The 20163-nt window shown below is 52.7% G+C and overlaps 2 protein-coding genes across 9 annotated transcripts in view; one reads left to right on the forward strand and one right to left on the reverse strand.

The window, feature by feature from the left end:
• The window catches only part of SULF2 (sulfatase 2), a 96221-nt gene extending 80031 nt beyond the window's left edge, over positions 1-16190 (forward strand). For both annotated transcript variants that reach the window (XM_036244657.1, XM_036244658.1), the window contains exons 8-21: positions 2043-2171; positions 3365-3421; positions 3833-3959; positions 4696-4891; positions 9781-10009; positions 10099-10195; positions 10598-10692; positions 11403-11462; positions 11875-12044; positions 12267-12409; positions 13402-13525; positions 14158-14191; positions 14417-14470; positions 15325-16190. In XM_036244657.1, coding sequence (XP_036100550.1) covers positions 2043-2171; positions 3365-3421; positions 3833-3959; positions 4696-4891; positions 9781-10009; positions 10099-10195; positions 10598-10692; positions 11403-11462; positions 11875-12044; positions 12267-12409; positions 13402-13525; positions 14158-14191; positions 14417-14470; positions 15325-15355 — 1546 coding nt within the window. In that variant the 3' untranslated portion in view covers positions 15356-16190. The remainder of the gene's footprint in view (positions 1-2042; positions 2172-3364; positions 3422-3832; positions 3960-4695; positions 4892-9780; positions 10010-10098; positions 10196-10597; positions 10693-11402; positions 11463-11874; positions 12045-12266; positions 12410-13401; positions 13526-14157; positions 14192-14416; positions 14471-15324) is intronic.
• Positions 16191-16755: 565 nt separating this feature from the next.
• The window catches only part of NCOA3 (nuclear receptor coactivator 3), a 117390-nt gene continuing 113982 nt past the window's right edge, over positions 16756-20163 (reverse strand). For all 7 annotated transcript variants that reach the window (XM_036244654.1, XM_036244655.1, XM_036244653.1 and 4 more), the window contains one exon: positions 16756-20079. In XM_036244654.1, coding sequence (XP_036100547.1) covers positions 20068-20079 — 12 coding nt within the window. In that variant the 3' untranslated portion in view covers positions 16756-20067. The remainder of the gene's footprint in view (positions 20080-20163) is intronic.

Below are 20163 nucleotides of genomic sequence, written 5' to 3' on the forward strand. Positions count from 1 at the left end.
TGTCCCCTGGGTGTGGTGGTTGTCGGGAGGAAGCCCCCACCTCGGTGAAGGGATGGGGGTGTTGTCTGAGCGACTGAGCCAGCGCAGGCCACAGCGCACGGGTGAACCGCTCCCCTGCGTCCTTCCTCAAGGACCAGTGCCCTCAGCTGGCCACCTCCGTGGGCCACCCTTTGAGATGGCACGTCCTGGCAGCCAGCCGGCCATGTCTGGGGCAGGGACAGGTAGAAGGCCAGGAATCATAGCAGCAGCTTCCTCAGATCCGCTGGGACATTGTGGACACCAGCTCGAGTGGTTTTTTGAAACGCAGGTAAATCGCTATTCAGGTGCTCATTTGGTCGGATGTCCACCCGAGCCCTGAGCCCAGACCGCACACCACGGGCACTGAGGAGGCTGCCTGCAGAACTCCCGAGGGGCGCGGCTGTGCCCTGCGGGGACAGGTGATCCCGCCGCCTTGGACACCTGGCAACAGTTCCCAGACACAGGCCCAGCCTCATCCCTTCTCTGCTGACCTCCTCAGATCACTGCCTGTGTGTGGTCTTGGGGTCACTTGCAATCATAGCCATAACAACATCTGTGTGTGTGTAGTGCCCACTCCGCCCAGGTCTGAGCACTTGACATCCATGTATTCGTTTAAGCATAACAATACCCTGTGACGTAGAGGCTATTATCCCTTTTATACCTGAGGAAACTGAGGCCCAGAAATGTTAAGTTGCCTGAGGTCACATGTGAGGGAAGGAGCTGGGGTTTGAGGCAGGAGTCTCTGCCCCTGTCTGCCACTCCCTTCTGCCTCCCAGAAACCTTGAGCCACCCTGTCGATAGAAAGGATGTGACCCCCTAAGCCTTAGGGCCTAAGGGCTCTGTAAGCACTGGCATGTGGGTGTGGTCAGCCTCAGAGCTTGCGATCTGGTTCACAGGACCCAGAACCACAACCCCACGTGGACAGAACAGAGAGGGCTAATGTCTGATTTGGGGCTGAAGACACACAGAATGTCCGCCGGGACTCTTTTGGTTGCAAGCAGAAATGATCATCAAACTGGATAAGTCTAAATGAGATGAAATGAACGCAGTAACTACAGTAACCGAAAGTCCAAGGCTAGCTCTGGCTTCAGGCATGGCTGGATCCAGCAGTCACACGCACACATCACATCAGGAAGCTCTCATTTTCCATCTGTCAGCCTTTCTCTGAACTGGCTTCATTCTCAGGCAGGCTTTTCTCTTGTGGAGGCAGAGTCACTGTGACTTTCAGCCATCTGGCTTAGGAAACCAAACAGTGGTTTGAACAGAAGCCCGAGGATGACTGTCACTGGCCTGTCTTGGCTGATGTGTCCCACTTCCCCGCTCACGGTTGTGCAAGTGCAGGCAGGGGACGTGAACTCACACAGCCTCCCCCCAGACGGGCCTTGCTGCGCGTGGGTTGGCGGCAGCTTGCTCCTTCGGTAAGAGATGAGGCAGCGCAGCTAGCGGGACGGGCACATCACGTAACAACCACGGAGTGACACTGGCCACTTTGCTGCTCTGTTAGTTTGGCCCACCCTCAAGGGGACGGATCATTCAAGGCGTGAACTCCGGACGGTGGGGATCACAGGGCCTCCTGGGTCTGTCACAGCTCCTAGAACTGGGGTGAGGGAAGGGGCTGCGCTGGTACCTGGGGGGGAGCCTCCTGGCAGCAAGGACAGGCCCTGTCAGGTACAGCAGCGGGGCCAGGGTTGACCTCAGGTTCAGAGAAGGGTCCAAGGGAAAGCCCAGGGTTCGGGGTAGCTCTTATAGGGGGTGTCCTTGTTCAGATATTGGGGAGCAGGGAGGGCATCCTGGCTGAAGACACAGCCACGTGGAGGCCAGGGGTGGCCGTTGAGTCACAGCCCGGGGCGTGTCGGGGGCACAGAGGTGGGGGGGCGTCCAGGTGAACAGAGTCACCGCGGGAGCACTGAGGGCTGAGGTACAGGGAGTGATGGCCTCGTCCCTGGCGACCTCTGCCCCTCCTGAGTGAGGGGGCTGGGCACCCCTGCTCAGGTGGCCCAGTCTGGTCTCCCTGCCTCCCCAAGGAATCCCCACATCGTCCTCAACATCGACCTGGCCCCCACCATCCTGGACATCGCAGGTCTGGACATCCCCTCGGACATGGATGGGAAGTCCATCCTGAAGCTGCTGGACACGGAGCGGCCGATGAATCGGTGAGGAGGGGGAGGGGCGCAGGGCTCCCCGTGTGGCCTTGTGGCCAAAACGCATGGGTCTGGGGGAGCATTTCCAAGAGTCAGGAGCGGGGGTCCCAGGGCCCCCTCATCCTGCCCGGTTCCCACCGTGGGAGAGAAGGACGTCCCCTCTAGAACCCCAGCTCCCGTCTGGACCACGGCCAGGGCGACCAGCGGCAGACCCTACATGTGGGTAAAACTTGAAATGCCGACGACAGGGAGCAACACTCCCCGTCGCCAGGCCGTGTTCTGAGTGCTGTGCAGGGGCTTTTATCATTATGACCCCCTTTTACCAACCTGGAAATCGAATCCCAGAGAGGTCCAGCGACTGCCGGAGGACCCTGGGCAGGTCTGGCTCAGGCTCCAGCATTCAGACTCCAGACGAGAGGCTGCACGCCCAGTCGCCATGCGCTGTGCCTTTAATGCCAGATGGCGCGATGGGAACATGCTCCTAGGTGTCCCGGAGACGGAAAGGGAACAGGGATGGTGAGCAAAAGGCAGGCAGGTGGGACGGTGAGTTGAGCCTGGAGGGTCGGGAAAGCGCGATGTAGCCACTGGTGTGGCAGTAGCGACATCTGGTGGCCACCGCTGTAACAGCCGCTGGGTTTGCGCCCCAGGGAGCCGGGCTGGCCCCTCCCACAGCTCGAAGGTCCAGCCCTGGTGGACACTGCCCGGCCACCTGACTGCCTGTGGGGGCCCCTCTGGGGAGCCTCCCTCCTCTGACGGAGGCTGTAAGCTGTAAGGGGGTAACCTGGGCAGGTGGAGGGGCCAGGATACCTGGGTCGGGTGCAGGAGCCCCTGTCTGGAGAGCGGAATCCACACAGCAGGGAATGCGCACTTGAATCACACAAACCCAACCGGCAGGGTCAGAGAAGGAAATGCCCCAGAACACAGGGCCGTTCACCTGAAGTCGGGCGGCGGCTCCTTCGGGTGCTGGCCTGCGAGGGAGCGATCGCTAACACGAGGAGACGGGCCCCCTGGGAGGCGTGGAGACCCACACGCGTGACTGGGGGGCGGCAAAGCCTTTCCCTTGCCCAGCTCACCCCGACTCCCCCGGGACCCTGGAGTCTGTGCTGGTGGTGAACCAAGGCTGGTACCATCCCTGCTCCCGGGAGGGGGTGCGGGGACCTGCGAGGCGCCCCGATGAGAAGATGGAGGTGTGCTCTTTTCCCCAGGTTTCACTTGAAAAAGAAGATGAGGGTCTGGCGGGACTCCTTCCTGGTAGAGAGGGGGTGAGTGCTGGTTCCTGAGGAGCCACCCAGGAGCCCCCGGGGTGCCCTCTCAGCCCGGCCCTGTCCCTGTGGTACTAAAGATCCCGCTGTGGGGGAGGGTGAGAGCTGTCATCTCACCTGCCCACCCGGAGCGTGTCCCCAGCCCGACACCAGCTGACAGACAGGTGCACTGGAGCCAGCTGCTGCCCGCACAGAGCCTCACGTGGTTTCCGTTCATCGCCGACTCACGCAGTTTGGGAGGCTCCTTATGAAAATCCCCGTTTAAGTCCCTCAATGATCAGAAGATGTGGCCAGGCTGGACCTGCACACTCTTCGGGGGCACCCTGCCTGGGCTGGGTGGGGGCCGCCCCACAGGCAGGCCACGCGCTCCCCCGGAGCCGAGGCCAGCCCTGCGCCCCGCTCTGCCCACAGAAAACTGCTCCACAAGAGGGACAGCGACAAGGTGGATGCCCAGGAGAACTTCCTGCCCAAGTACCAGCGCGTGAAGGACCTGTGCCAGCGAGCCGAGTACCAGACGGCGTGTGAGCAGCTGGGACAGGTAAGGCGGCGGCTCAGCCTCGGGGCTGGGGACAGCTGTCCCTCCATCCTGCCTTCCCTCGCAGTGGCCGCCCCTCCAGACAGTGGCCCAGGCCTGTTCCCCGGGCCCCGTTCCAGGCACCAGGGCAACAGACTTGAGGGCCACACACAGAAAACGCTGCCCTCCTGCAGCCGGCGTCTGGGGGAGCTCATCCTGGGGGGAGCTCGGCCTCGGGTTTATGCCCAGAGCCCACACGTTTCGGATTTTGATTCTGAGCTGCAAGAGCCCGAGGCCGGGAGCCTGTCTCCCTGGGATTGTTGAGTCCTGTGCCCCAGATTCAGGGGCAGGCATCCCAGGGCAGGGGAAGGGTGGGTGTCTGCTTATTCGGAACAGATTATCAGAGCACACTGCTCAACCCAACAGAAAAGAGCGCTGGAGGGGGCCTCCAGGATCCCTGTCCTGGACACCCACTCGGGGGCGGGGGTGCAGTCCTGGCCCCCAGGTGGTGGTGCCCACCTTGCTCACGCAGCACCTCCTAAGAATGCCCTTCCCTGCGTGTGGGACGGGCCCACGCTCAGTGCCCTCTGGGTGCTTCCGCAGTCGATGTGTGTCTGTCCATCCGAGTACATCGTTCCAGGACCATAGCTCCTGTGCGCCCGTGTCCCTGCGAGGGCGGGCGAGGGGACGTCGCGGGCGGGCGGGCAGCGGGCGGCCTGCTGGCCGAGCTCGGAGCCCGAGGCCCTGCTGTGTCTCGCAGAAATGGCAGTGTGTGGAGGACGCCACGGGGGCACTGAAGCTGCACAAGTGCAAGGGCCCGGCGCGGCCCGGCGGCAGAGCCCTGTCCAACCTGGTGCCCAAGTACTACGGGCAGGGCGCTGGGGCCTGCTCCTGTGACGGCGGCGGGGACCACCAGCTCAGCCCAGCCGGACGCCGGAAAAAGTTCTTCAAGAAGAGTGAGTGTGGCGACCTGGGTGGTTCGGGGCGGAGGGAGGGGACTGCGCCTGGGTGGCCCCATTTGTTCATTCAAACGACTCCACAGACACTTACAAGGGCAGGGAGCTGGGGACACAGCCAAGCCCCGGTGACGCTCCTGGCCCCGCAGGGAGGGACAGGAATAAAGGGGAAGATGGGGGCAGCGACCTGCCAGGGGCCATCACACTGCACTGCGGGCCGTGCCCTGAAGCGACCGGAGGGTTTGGGCAGAGATCAGATTTGTGTTTTCAAGGGACCCCCTCCCCCCACGCATGTCAGTGGCCTGGAAGGGGGCAGGGGCGGCAGCAGGAAGACCCAGGGGAGACGGGCCGAGCGCCCTGTGAGGACCAGGGCGACAGACTAGGCAGTCGCGCCGCAGGGAGAAGGGCTTGGGCTCTGGAAGTGACTTGAAGGGGAGACGCCTCGGGGCCGGCTGGTAGGGCCAACCCTCATTCACGGAGTCCACGCTCACAAGCTCAGACTCCCTGAAACGCATCTGCGGCCCTCAGGTCACTGCGTCAGATGCTGTCACGGTCATTTGCGGGCAGGGCGGCACCAACTCCTGAGTCCCCGAGGCTGAGCAAGGAGACGCTCCCCGTTTCAGCTTCGTATCTAGCGGAGTCTTCACTTGGTGTCACGCTTTTCACGTCTGTGCACTTTTTCGGGTGATTTCAGTGTAAAGCAGCCCCCAGCACGGTGCCGAGGCACCGAGTCCTGTTCACGACGCAGGAAGGCCGTGACCTGCTAGTGGAGAAAACGTGGGGTAGACACGCTTGTGCAGCTGTGAGTTAGAGCTGTCGGCCAGCGACAGGTGCCCTGACACAAACACTATCCGACAAGGTCGTGTGGCCGGGGCTCGCAGGCACCTAGCCCCGCATCTCCCCTGGAAGCGATGGTTTCATTCGCCAGCTCAGTGTTCTCGGTGACCCGATACAACAGTTACCGCTGTTGACAACGGACTGTATTTTGGAGTGTGGAGAGCCCCCCAACCCAGCTGAAGAAGCTGCCTAAGCTTCACACCTCACCCCAGCAGGGGCTAAAGGACAGACGGACAGAAAGCCAGCGAGCAGGAAGACGTCCCTAGCCGTGGCTGGAAGACTCAGCTATCACCCTGGGCTGGTCATGGCCCCGTTCTGAGCTCAGGTTCCCACGGGAAGAATGATTTCTGCCTGATGCTCACATGAGAGTGCACCTGTGCCCTGGCGCGTCCAGCTGCTCGGCACCTGCACTGGGTGCTGAAATGGACACGTTCTGTTGCATGTCCCCCTCCAGAGAGCCCTGCAGGGCAGGTGCCGTCACGGGAACACAGCTCAGGGCCTATGGTGGTTGCAGTTTGGCCCAGGATTTGCACCCGAGCCATCAGATTAGCGCCTGAGCTCCTGGCCACTGGGTTATGAAGCCCCTTGCCCAGGATGTGTGGAAGGGAGGGCACCTTGGGGACCCTAGAAACCAAGACGGCTAGGGTGACACAGAGCAGGTGGCTTCAGTCCAGGGAAGGTTTGCACAGGGACTGGCCAACCTCTCCGGGAAGGGCCAGAGAGTAGATATTTGAGGTTTTGCAGGTTCAGCGGTCTCTGTCTCAATACTCAGCTGTGTCACTGTAGTGAGAAAACAGCCCTGGGCTCAGATGGGTGGGTTACTTACAGCCTCAGGCAGAAGGCCAGATAGTTTGGGGACCCCTGGGTTTGTGGCTGAGGATGGCAGGTGGGAAGATACAAGGCAGCTGGCTCCTGATCAAGCAAGACAGGCAGAGAGAGCTTGGGGGGTCTAGTTCATGACGTCGTGAGCAGGTGAGCTGTTCCCGCAAGGGGATGGGCGCAGTCCTGTGTGCACCAGGGCCCAGCCCTGTGGCGTCAGGGAGACTGAACGTGGGCAGGAGAAAGGTGCCGGGGGCCAGAAAAGGCCCAAGACTTTGCCACAGAGGCAATGCCTCTGCTGGACCTGCACCCTGGATCCTTTGATACAAGGAGTCTCACAAATGCAAGGTACCAGCATCTATCCCAAGGGAAGGGGCAGCAAGACCTGGTCCCAGCGCCTCAGGCCTGCCCCACAGGAGAGCGGGAGTCCCCTCCTCCCTTCCTGGGTGCCACCACCTCCAGCCTCCAGCCAGTGGAGCGTTGGGCGCCACCTGGTGATCAAATGGAGCCAAACAGAAACCTGGGCCATGAGGGGCTCCAGACCCTCCTTTTAAAAAGATGGGACATTTAGGGCAGCGGGGGTTACAGACTCGGAGCCAGACCTGAGTGAGGTAGGCAGTTTTAAGACAAGGGAGTGGTGGAGGCCGTGGTCAAAAGGAGAACACACCGCGGTGTCTAAAGGGCGGCGTGTCAGCTCCCGGAAGCTGGAAACCTGCCTCCCTGCATGACCACCACCCCCTCTTCTCAGTGCTGGCCATTTGATCGAATTTGTGTTTTAATACATGAGATGCAGAGCTGAGCTCTGAGCCTGCACGCCCTGTTTTCAGTAGTTGGTTTAGAAAAGGCACCTCTCAGCCCCGTACCACTACCCACCCAGTGGAGAACAGCATCCAGCTCAAGGCTGGGGAAACAGACTCAGAGAAGCCAAGTGACCTCCCCAAGCTTCCTCCTTTTCTATCCAGAAGAATGTGCTGCCTGGCTTCTTTTTTTTCCCCCCACTTCAAATTAATGGGTTTTGTGTGTTATTGCAGTATAACTGACAGATCATATTCGATTCAGGTATACAACATAACGATGTGATATTTGTATATACTGCAAAATGATTACCACAATTAAGTCCTGTTAACCTCTGTCACCATCCGCAGATACGCAATACCGCAGTAACTAAAACCACTGTACTGTACATCCCGGAGACTTTATAACTCGAAGTTTGTACCTTTTGACCCCCTTCACCCATTTTCACCATTTCCCTTCCGCCCCCCACCTCTGGCAACCACCAGTCTGTTCTATCTAAGAGCTCGGGGTTTTTGTGGTGTTTCGTTTCTTGTAGATTCCACATATACATGAGATCATGTGGTGTCTTTCTCTGTCTGACTTAGGTCCGTGCCCTCAAGGTCCATCATGTTGTTGTAAGTGGCAAGATTTCCTTTTTATGGCTGAATACTATTTCATTGTATATATGCCCACCTTCTTTATCCATTTACCTACCAATAGGCACCTAGATTGCTTTCATACCTTGGCTATTGTAAATGATGCTGCAGTGAGCATGGGAGTGCACAGACTTTCCGAGTTAATGTTTTCACTTCCTCGGGGTAAGTATTGAGAAGTGGAATTGCAGGATCGTATGGTAGTTCCATTTAACTTTTTGAGGAACCTCCATAATGGCTGCACCAGTTGACATTCCCACCAGTCATGCATGCGGGCTCCCTTTGCTCCGCCTCCTCGCCAACAGGTACTTGACTACTTGACAGTAGCCATTCTAACAGGTATGAGGTAATGTTTCACTGTGGTTTTGATGTGCGTTTCCCTGATAGTGATGCTGGGCACATTTTCATGTGCCTTTTGGCCAGCTGTATGTCTTCCTTGGAAAAATGTCTATTCAGATCCTCTGCCCATTTTTTAATCAAATCAGTTTTGCTATTGAGTTGCAGGAGTCTACACATTTTGGGGTAGTAACCCTTATCAAACAGTTTTTATCATAAATGAATGTTGGATTTTGTCAAATGCTTTTTCTGTAACTACTGATTTTTTCTTAATCCTCACCCAAGGACATTTTTGCATTTATCTTCAGATAGGGAGGGAGGGAGAAAGGGAGAGAAACATCAATGCGAGAGAGACACATTCAGTGGCTGCCACCCACACAACCCCAAACGGAGACGGGGACAAACTGCAACCGAGGTACATGCCCTTAGTGGGAACCGAACCTGGAACTCTCGGGTCCGCGGGCCTATGCTCTAACCGCTGAGCCAAACTGGCCAGGGCTACTGAGATGATTTTCATTATTCATTTTGTTAATGGGTATCACATCGATTTGCTGGTGTTAAGCTACCCTTGCATCCCTGGAATAAGACCCACTTGATCATGGCACAGGATTCTTTGAATGGGTTGTTGAATTTAGTTTGCTAACATTTTGCTGAGGACCCTTGCATTCTGTACTCATCAGGGGTGTGGGCCTGTAACTCTCACTTCTTGTGGCTCCGGCATCATAAGACTGGTCTCGTGAAATGGGTCTGTAGTGTTCCTTCCTCTTCTGTTCTTTGGACACATTTGCTTGTTCTTCTGAATGTTTGGTAGAATTCACCAGTGAAGCCGTCCAGTCCCGGACTTTTGTTTGTTGGGAGGTTTCTGATTACTGATGCTGATTTAATGTTTTTATATCCACTTTACTTTTTTTTTAATTGAAGTAAAGCTCACAGAACATAAAATTTATCCTTTTAAAGTATACAATTCAGAAGCATTGAATCCATTCACCATGTAGTACAACCACCACCTTGAGTTCTAAAACATGGGTTTTCCACTCCTCCCAGAGGAAAGCCCATCGCTGACTCCCCCAAATGGCAGCCACTCTTTTGCTTTGTCTGGATGTCTTGACCTATTCTGCACATTCCATGTGGACTCCTACAATACGTGGCCTTTCGGGCAGCATACTGTTTTGGACATCCCATCTGCACTGTAGCATGTATTATGGCTTCATTCCTTTATGGTCCGATATTCCACTGAATGGATGTACCAGCTTGTCTATCCAGCCGGAGCTCCTCCTCCATGTTTCCCCAGTGAAATCACCGCTGTCCTTTCCACAGGGGTTCTGCTGCGCAGGCTGTAGGTGTCACGGGCCCACAAGCCTGAGCCTCCTGATTGGGAGTGTGGCCCTACCTAGATAAGAATCTGCTGCCCAAGGAGCCCAGCCAGCCTTCCGGGCCCTCTTGACCTTACCACCCCTCTGGTGCCCACAGAGTACAAGGCCAGCTATGCCCGCAACCGCTCCATCCGCTCTGTGGCTATCGAGGTGGACGGCCAGGTGCACCACATAAGCCTGGATGAGGCGCCCCAGCCCCACAACCTTACCAAGCGGCACTGGCCAGAGGTCCCTGAGGACCAAGACGACAAGGATGGTGGGGACTTCAGTGGCACTGGAGGTCTTCTGGACTCTTCAGCCCCCAACCCCATTAGAGTCACACATCGGTGAGCGTCTAGGCAGAGGTCGGGGGTAAAGGGACAGGCTGGGCCCTCCTCACCCCTCGGGGCCAGACGTGATCCCTTCTGTCGCGCAGGTGCTACATCCTAGAGAACGACACGGTCCAGTGTGACCTGGATCTGTACAAGTCCCTGCAGGCCTGGAAAGACCACAAGCTGCACATCGACCATGAGGTGACGAGTCAGGGCAGGGAGTTTCTCATCACAAGCTTGGTGGGGCCACCAGTCACACCGGGCGGGGGGGAGTGAAGCACCCACAAAACCCTCAACCCAGGGATGGGCACATCAGTCCTAGCACTGGCTCCCCCACCCGCCTGCTACAGGATGACATCACAGCCCTTTCGGATTATGAGACAGCCACACCCCATTCAGTCCTTTCAACATGCTGGGGTGGGTAGGTGGGGTAAGTCCTCAGGACAGAAGGAAAATGACTCGAAGTCCCTTTGCTGGAGTCTGGTTACTTCAGGTGGAGCCAAGGAACCCCCCTGTACCCACAAATGTGGGCAATGGCCAGGGATACCACCAGGCCCCCCCTTTTCACCCAGCCCCCGTTACATGGCCTCCTCTTTCCCTCAGATTGAAACCCTGCAGAATAAAATTAAGAACCTGAGGGAAGTCCGAGGTCACCTGAAGAAAAAGCGACCGGAAGAATGTGATTGTCACAAAATCAGGTGAGGAGGAAACAGGGACCCCAGGAAGGCCCCTAGCGGTCCCACAGGCCCACTCCTGGGGACAGTGTTCCCTCTGTGACTCTTACTATTTTTATATCCCTGTCAGCTCCCTCAGGGTTAAAAAAAAAACATTAATTCATAGCTCCACTGTTGGCCACTGGGCACATACACGGCCCCAGGTGCCCAGCCTGATGCACTGCAGACAGACAGGCTCTGCTACGGGAGGTCGGTTGACCACCTTCTCGGGAACAGCCCACGTGGCCCAAGGGTCTGAACTCGAGTGCACTCTCCACAAGAACTTGTGATGGTAGAAATGGGCTGCATCTGCTGCCCAGCGTGGTGGCACCAGCCGCGTAGCCGAGAAACTGAACTCAGTGTTCCTTACACAGAAGCAGCTCCATGCAGCTCCTGTGTCACAGCCCAACTGTGGTGTCTGCGACCTTCCCAGAAAAGGGACTGCAGAACACGGGTCCCCGCAGGGCTGACCCTGACCAAGCATGAGGTGGGTGGGGGCCTGGGGACAACCGTCTGGTGATGCCAAGGCTGGAGCCACACTTGGCCACTCCCAGCTCACACGTGCCAGGAAGGAGCCAGGCAGGCAGGCAGCTGCCTCAGTGGGGTAGTGCCCTCCCCAGGCACCGCAGCAGAGGCGGGGGCGGGGTGCCCGGGCACCGCAGCCATACCCACCCGGGACTTGGGGTCTGTTCCAGTTACCACACCCAGCACAAAGGCCGCCTCAAGCACAAGGGCTCCAGCCTGCACCCTTTCAGGTAAGGGCCGCCTGAGGCCAGGGCAGATGGGGCTGCCCTTCCCTACGCTGAAACAAGGAAAAGGAGTCCTGGCCTTTCCCTGCAAGCCCAAGGCAGTCCTTGCAGAGGTCGGACTCCCAGACCAGCCCTGAGGTCTCCAGGCACCCCGCTCTGGAGGGGTTACTGCAGCCCCACCACACAGGGTGGGACACAGCCCAAAAAAACGGTGGGCACCAGAGTCCCAGGAGCCTCCTCGTTCTCTCCACCTCTGTGCTGCCTTGGACACGAGTGGGACTTGGGCAAAGGTTCTTCCCTTGGGGCTCACTCAAGGGCCGTGCCCACAGCTCTCTGGCAGGAAGAGCAGAGGTTCAGGGTCATGGATGGGGGCTCCAAGGTGGGGGGCCCAGAGAGGTGTGGCCCTGCTTGCCCACAGGAAGGGACTGCAGGAGAAGGACAAGGTGTGGTTGTTGCGGGAGCAGAAGCGCAAGAAGAAACTCCGCAAGCTGCTCAAACGCCTGCAGAACAACGACACGTGCAGCATGCCGGGCCTCACCTGCTTCACCCACGACAACCAGCACTGGCAGACTGCGCCGCTCTGGACACGTGAGCGAGCGGGGCAGGCGTGGGCAGCGTGGGCAGGCGTGGGCAGCAGGGCTTCTCCAGGGCCTCGCCCCCCGCCTGAGTGCTTCCTTGCCAGGCCCTGCAGGTCTTTGGGGAACAGGGTCCCTGACATCCGGGGTCAACGGGCTCGTCCTGGACAGGAATCCTGTTGGCAGACCGTTTCTTCTGAGGGCACTCAGGGCATGCTCTCTCTTCCCTTGGCAGTGGGGCCCTTCTGTGCCTGCACCAGCGCCAACAACAATACATACTGGTGCCTGAGGACAATCAACGAGACCCACAATTTCCTCTTCTGTGAATTTGCAACTGGCTTCCTGGAGTACTTTGATCTCAACACAGACCCCTACCAGGTACAGACAACCCACACTGGAGAAGGGGGGACGAGGGGTACAGAGGTGCTGCCCCTTCGGCCCCCGCGAGGAAGCGCTCCATCTTTCCAAGTCCCTAAGACAGAAGTGAGCTGTGAAGCCTCTGAGAACATTGGGCTCCACGTACAGCAGGCCCTTCTCTGCCTCCACGACCTAGACCTCCTGCAGCCTGATCCTGGGCGCGGTTCAAGCAGGCCGTGTGGGAACTTGTGAACACCCAGGCTGGGGAGGTCCTGAGGGCCAGGCCAAACCCTGTGCACTCGGGTGTCTGCAGGGACAGTAGCCAACACGCACGCAGCACTTCCTACATGCTCCCGTGTATTAAGTCATCTGAACACATACGTGGTGACAGGTGGCCTAGAACACACGAGATAAAAGGGAACCGCGGAGTGGAACGAGCATGTCCCCTCTCAACAGGCAGTCACTACTGAGCTCAGCACTAGTTTCTCAGCAGTGTGGCCTTGGCACCATCTGGTCTCAAGAAGTTACTTTTTTACATGAAATCTGATTTTTAAATGCCAGCAACTCTATGGTCTCCCCGCCTTTCTCCTTCGGGAGGTCATCCCTGTATTTTACACAGGCTCCTCGGTCACCGGCAGCTCCCAGACTAGGCAGGGACCCAGGTCACTCCCTAACCCTTCACCCAAAGGCTGCTTTCCAAATCGAGAGCCACTGTGGTGGAAGCTGCTCCAAGACACAGGGCTTCTTTCTGAGCTTGGTCAGTTTCCTGACCAGCGGCTACAGGAGCGCAGTGCTAAGTACAGACATGGTTTTTATCCTCATGAAGAGAGCCTGATGGGGCTAGAGGCAAAAAGTCGTCCACCCTGTTCCAAACTCTAGCTCCTGCAGGAGCAGAGGTTACCACCCCATAGCCCCTGCTATTCCCAACCTGCCTGCAGTCAGTCCCTGGTTGGGGGCAGAGTATGGAGGGTCCCTGCAGCACTCACCTTGTTGACACCCCCCCTTCTCCCCAGTTGATGAATGCAGTGAACACACTGGACAGAGATGTACTCAATCAGCTACATGTACAGCTCATGGAGCTGAGGAGCTGCAAGGGTTACAAGCAGTGTAACCCCCGGACACGAAACATGGACCTGGGTGAGTAGGTACCCCAAGTCCACGGTGGGACCTATGACCTGGCAGGGATACCACAGGAAGGAACTAAGGAGGTCATGTCCAAAAAGTGAACCCAGAATCACCAGGAGTTGATGACTTCTCACCAGTAGTTAAAATACCGAGAGTCTTACATGACTGACAACCGTGTGATAACCTTCTGCGGTACAGCCGCTTGTCCTTACTTTACGGATGAGCAGAGGACCAGGCTGGCTGGCTCCAAAGCCCACACACTTGGTCCCACAGCCTCCAGGAAACTTGCCAAGAGCCAGACACAGGATCTCCCGCCACCCGCTTTCCTCAGGGCCCCTGGCTTTCTGTCCTCTGTAGCACAGGTGTCCGGGCCCATTTCTGCCGCCCCCACCATGACCAAGTCAGTGCTGAATGAATGCCTCTGGGTCCTATAACTGGTGAGGTGGCACTAGAGTGTAAGCGATCTGTAAGGCTGCTTTAAGGAAATCAGTCTCCTCTGTCTACCTGAGGAACACTGTCAATGTCATGGGTTTGAGACAGAATGCCTTCAGTGTTTTTTAAAAAATGCAGTTATAAAGTTTGTCACTGCTTGTGCAGTATTTACCCTAAATTAGCTGTTTGTTTTGTTCATCTCTCTCCTTTAGGACTTAAAGATGGAGGAAGCTATGAGCAATACAGGTATTTGGTTTTGTTTCTAAGCCCGGAAACGGTTCCGTATCTAGGCCCATCCTTTAACCTCTGTGAAGTTGTGATACTGCCCTTTCTCTGGTCGGCCAGGGGCTTGGGTCACCCACCAGAGAGGTGTCACCTAAGAGACGATCTTTGTACTGTTCTTTGGGGGGTAACTTTTTCTTTCTTGGTGATGGTTAACAGTCCTTCTCCTTTTGACACTTGAAAACTTAGGCAGTTTCAGCGTCGAAAGTGGCCAGAAATGAAGAGACCTTCTTCCAAATCACTGTGAGTTGAGGAACAACCTGTTCACAAAGAGGCCTTGGCTTGCTTCATTTCGCCAAGGCTGTTCTGTGTGCATGCCGATTCTCATGTGTTGCAGTAATGTGACCCCTTCCTAAGTAACACATGAGTACATTTTCTGTTTTAGAGTAACACCTTGTCTGTATGCACTGTTGCTCTTTCTCTGCACAGTAACCTGTGCCTGGTGAACTCCAGCTATTCCTTAGAAGTGGAGAAGCACTTGATAACTGCCAGACACCTTGAAGGCTGTGGCTGCAGAAGTGTTACCTGGTCCATACTGTCAGCAGGGCGGCCTCATTCAGTGGTTTGCAAAATGTACATGCTACAAACTCCAGTGCCAGCAGAGGCTGGCAGGTGCCTGTGACAACCTAGAAAAGGTCACCTCTAGTCTAAAGAGAACAGCATGCATGCAATGCAGTTTGAATCCTCTAATCCATCGGGGACATCCCCAAACTCAAATATGTGTGGGAATTTTTTTTAACACTGGCAACTAATTTGACATAAATTACCATGCAGACAACACCCCTCGGTGAGCTGCCATTTGCAACCTCTGGCCTAGTCATTTCTTTATGTGCACAGACACCTATATAATGGGCCAACTAAGCATGTCGTTGGTGCTCCCAGACTTAAGGCCCATGATTTTTACATCTCACACTGTCCTTGGCCGACGACTGAAAATCTAGATGATGAGGTGGTGGCAAGCCCATTCTAAGGGACCTAGAAATATTCCTTCTCAGCAGCCACATCCTTGAAGCCAAGCTTACGTGACTGTAGGACTAACTGAGCAATCCATAGCAGCATGGTAACCACATCCTGAGGTGAGCTTGTTTTTCCTACAGGGGACAACTGTGGGAAGGCTGGGAAGGTTAAGCAGCACAAGATGGACCTCCCAAAACAGAGGCATCATCTGACTGTCCCGACAACGCAAAACCCTGTTCGATTTCAGGCAGACCCATGCTGTTAGCCAGGAGACCTGAGAGACATAGAACTTGCTTTCAGTCAACATGGCAAGGAGAACCAACAGAAGTAGCGATACTTCAGGAAGCCCATGTTTGCCCCTGCTTTTGCTTCGGATGGTACCTCACCAGCCACACAAAATGCATTTTCACATCAAAAATTCACCACTAACCCTCTCCAAGAGGCTCACAAGGGAAAAACAGAAAAAAAGATTTTTAAAAAAAATTTCCCCAAAGGGTGAAAAGTCACTGGAATTTTCTTGAAATCATAGGGGAAGAACAACCCTGTTTTAAATCCTCATATCTCTTGGTTTGTCACAAAACAAGAATATGTGGGACAGAGCATCCTGGTCCACAGCTGGAAGGTGAGTCAACAGCACAAGAAGTGACGCTCACCCAGCACTAGAACCCTGGCTGCCTCTGAGGAAACCGACTTCACTGTAAATACGCGACTATTTACACGTAACCAGTGTGGGGACGTTTAGGGCATCTGACTAACAAACAAGAAACCCAGTTTTGAAGAGCGGCGGTGTCAGGAAATGCTGCGGCCAGTGTGAGAGAGAAGCCCTTGCAGATCTGGACATTTCTGTGCCCGACCAGGTACCATTGCTCCCACTATTCCCGTGTTATTTGCCCCGGAACTAATGTTTTCTCAAGTACTGAAATGAAGTTGATGTATGTCCCACGTTTTAATGAAATTGTATTTGTAAAGAAATTTTGTAGTCTAAGTGTTGTCATACAACGTTCAAAACCCCAGCCAATGGTATGAGGTCATCTTTGACATTTTGTAAAAGGCCATTATTGGGAGTTTATTGGTGTGTTTGGTTTTTTCAAAAATCATTCAAGATACTACCAGTCAACACCTTGGATGGGCTGTTTTTAAGAGGCAATAAAGTAATTGATTCAAAGTTACCTTATTTCAGGGACCTCACAGGTGAGTCTCACATTCCACCAGCTTTAGGACCTCACTTCTAAAATGCACTGATCAAGTGCAAAGCGAAGCTCTAACCCTGCTTTGCGGCCCAGGCCGTCTAACCTGGCGAAGGCAGCTATCAGAGTGCTAGAACGGAGGAACCCCAGCCACCAACTAGTACAGCCCCTTTCTCATTTAACAGCTGACCCCTGGGCACTCACCTTTTATAGAACAGTTCCACGCTTTTCAAGATTTATTTTTGGAATGTGTGGAGTGTAATCTCCAGTTTTGCTGTTTCTATTGCTGCAAACAATAAAACACATTTAGGAAAATAAAAGATTTCTTTTAACCCTTAATCCAATAGAGATTTTTTAAAAAATAAATAAACCATGTTCTTGAGCTTCAAATTTTAAATAGAAACCTTTATTTACAATGACACCCAAAATGATCAGCAAAACAGTCATAGCTTACCACACAACCATCTCATAAGTTATCCCAGGTGTTTTGGATTCTTTGCAGTGTAAAGAATGATTTAGATATTTTTAAAGCAACATTTAATGTAAACTTGATTGAAATTGAATTTATTCTCAATAAGTCAATTCCTGAGAATTTAAATATTGCTCTCAGAATGACATTTTCATATTCTTCAAAATCCCATACATTGGAAAGAGAAGGAAGAAAGAACACCCTGCTCGTTATGAAACAGTTTGCCTTGGGGCTGAGCAGCAGCTCCCGCTCCTCTGCAGCAGGAGGAAATCACATCTATCCTGGAGGTTTTGCTCCTACGAATTTCCCACTTGTGAACAAACTCATGGCTTCTGCAAATAAAGAGAGAACTGGACAGGCATATGGGTGACTGACAATGCATTCTGTTACTTCCCAGCACAGCCCATGATGTTCTATAGCACCTCCCTCTACACCCCAACTAACCTTAGAGAGTAAATATGATTAAACAGTCCTATCAATTGATATTTACATCTTTCCATCAAGATGCACAATTCAGAAAAGTGGCATCATAATATGAACATTAACAATTAATTTCTATTTGTTTTTAAAGGAAGAAACATGTCTCCTTTATATCATTTTGATCTTTAAAAATATATATATATTTATCTTTGGATTCAGCAAAAAAGGTATACTGGAAATATCTCACATTCTAAAAGCAGATGAAAAGATTACTTATACTGTTCACCCAACAGATACCAAGGTTTAAAAAAGTGGGGGGAGGAGAGAGAGGCAGCAGGAGTACAAAGAATTATCCAAAAAAGATAAGAGGGCAATAAAGGTTAAAAACAACAAATTATCTCAAAGGCTGCATCTATTAAAAGAAAATCTTAAGTTTGCACCAATAAAATGAACAAGTAGAAAATATAAAAACTTATAATAAACTTCCTTTTTTTCCCTCATATAAAAAAGGGGTGCTGCCTTCCAGTTAGCCTGGAGCCAGGACTAAGGAAAGAATCACAAAACTTTTTGTTTTGTTCTTAATTTTAAAAGTCAAGAAAGGTAAGAGCACCATTCCATTTCTCCCCATGCACACGACTTAAGGTTCAGACACAACGGTGTCTAAAAAGACAGACTTACTCAGTTATGTCTCTGTCTCCAGACAGGAGTATATACGTTATCTGAAAAGTACAGGCCACTATGATGGAAGTTGATGGATTTACAATCTTAGATTTATTTTTAACAGGGCAGGAGGAGATGGGTTGTCAGATTCAAATTCACTCTAGTGGTGGTTCTGGAAATATAGGTTTCACTTATTCATAAGCAAGTCAGAGAAATTAAATGATCTTACCTTCAGAGGCACCTAAATGGGTGTGAAATAAAAATTAACTGGCTCTCAGTTATTGCTAAAAATGACACCAAGGCTAGCAGAGACATTTGAAATTCATAGATATTCCAAAACCCAATTCCATTCAATTGTTTGAACTTAATAAAGTAAACCAGATACAGAGCATTAAACCCAATTCCCCTCCCTATCCCCACCTGGCTGGAACAAGCTCGGAGGGTGATGGCCGCCGAGGGCAGGGAAGGAGGGCAGAGGTGCTCAGACGGCAGCTGAGCCGCACACAACCGACGTCTCGGGGTTGCGTCCTTACAGAATAACCAGGGCACTGTTCTCATTCTCAAGACGGTGGAAACGTGTTAGTGGTGACAAAACAACTGGGCAGACATCAGAAACCACACATCATCATGGATTCTACTCCTGAGAGCTCAATCGGGATTCAGGTCCTACTAACCAAAACCTCAGCGCAGTCCTCACGTGGACAAAAAGACACCATATTTAATTTCTAAAATAACATGTTATTGTTTTACTTATGGACCACTTAAAATCCAAGATTCTTTTTTAAATCAAATTGCTTGATATTTTAAAATTCTTGATAGCTTTTTAAAAAAAGTTTATTTCCCCATGTCTATTCTTTCCCCAAAAATTAACAAAGTGCTTAGTTCTGGTAGAAGAATTTAAGAATTTAAATGTCTACTTCTAAACAAAGATCTCTTTAAAAGGCTTTTAGATTAAGAGACTGAAAAGAGCGAGGCGTCAAAGGCCAGAGGGAAGGGAAAGCTCTGGGTCCTGTCCTCTCCCCCGGCCACAGAATTCAGGGGACGTCTCTTCGGTTCGTAACCTCACCACACTGAGCTTACTGAAATCAACTATGTTAAATATTTAGCTTCACAAACTCTGTAAAAATGAGTTGTTGTGACCTACAAAAAAAGTATATACATATTTTACATAATATAATATCTTAAAGGTCATATTTACAAAAAAAAATCTATTCACAGAAACACTGCGAAATTCTGATTCAGAATGCAGTACCTGGCCTTGGGTTTTCTGCAGTTTATTTTCAAAAAGCATTATTGCTCTACCATATAGGCAAAGGGTGACACCAGTACTTTCAACAACAAAAAATCAGTTCTTATCCAACAGATTAGACAAAAACCAGGAATGTGGTTCACCATTCCTCAAGACCTCACGAATATTGCATTTATCCACTACTTTTAAATAAAGTGCACTCGGCGGCACGTTAGCATGTGAAAAATTGCTACTGCTGCAATTAAATACTGTCATCTCATTTTCCCTTCTACAAGGCCATTTGACATCAAGAGAATTCCTGGAGGTGAAGTATGACAAAAATGTTAGGAGCAAATGAAAATCCTAGCTAAAGCCTAGGATAACCAAGAATAGGGTTGGAGCAATTCAACACTATCATTAGCGGAGAACTCAGAAATGCCAACCCTACGGGACAGAACTACCTGGTAGTGACAAAAACAAACGAAGGCTGGGACTATGCTCTTACTCCAATACTGCAACTAGAGAAACCATGTTCTAACCTCTCTTGATTTCTCCAATGTTCACTGGCCCACTTATATTGATGTAAAAGACTGAGTAGCCAGGGCAAACAGAAGGGACACAGGAGAGCTTTGTGATCATTAACACTCCATTACCTCCAGCACATTTCCCAAGAAGCAAAATGCCAATACTCTTTGTTTTCAACACCATAATAGAGGGAGGAGGGGGGAAAGGTAGATATCGCGCTTCAGCTTGAAATCCAGTCCTATTCAAATGACATCCCTTGGAATACCCTTGATGGAGATCAGAGCTGGTCATTTCTTCAAAGCTGGGTGCCTAGAACAATGACTCTTTACTCCCGATAATCCTAGTGCAGTGCCATTTGTACAGTGATTTCTTTGGAGGTCGTGGTGCAGAGGTGTCAGCAGTATTTCTGTTAGCAATCAGAAGAAACAGGAGTGAAACACTGCACAAGAGAAAAGCCGTATGTCTAATCCTGGTGGCCTGCAACATGGCT

The sequence above is a fragment of the Molossus molossus genome, unplaced genomic scaffold (genome assembly GCF_014108415.1).
Source record: "Molossus molossus isolate mMolMol1 unplaced genomic scaffold, mMolMol1.p scaffold_m16_p_6, whole genome shotgun sequence".
Lineage (NCBI taxonomy): Eukaryota > Metazoa > Chordata > Mammalia > Chiroptera > Molossidae > Molossus > Molossus molossus.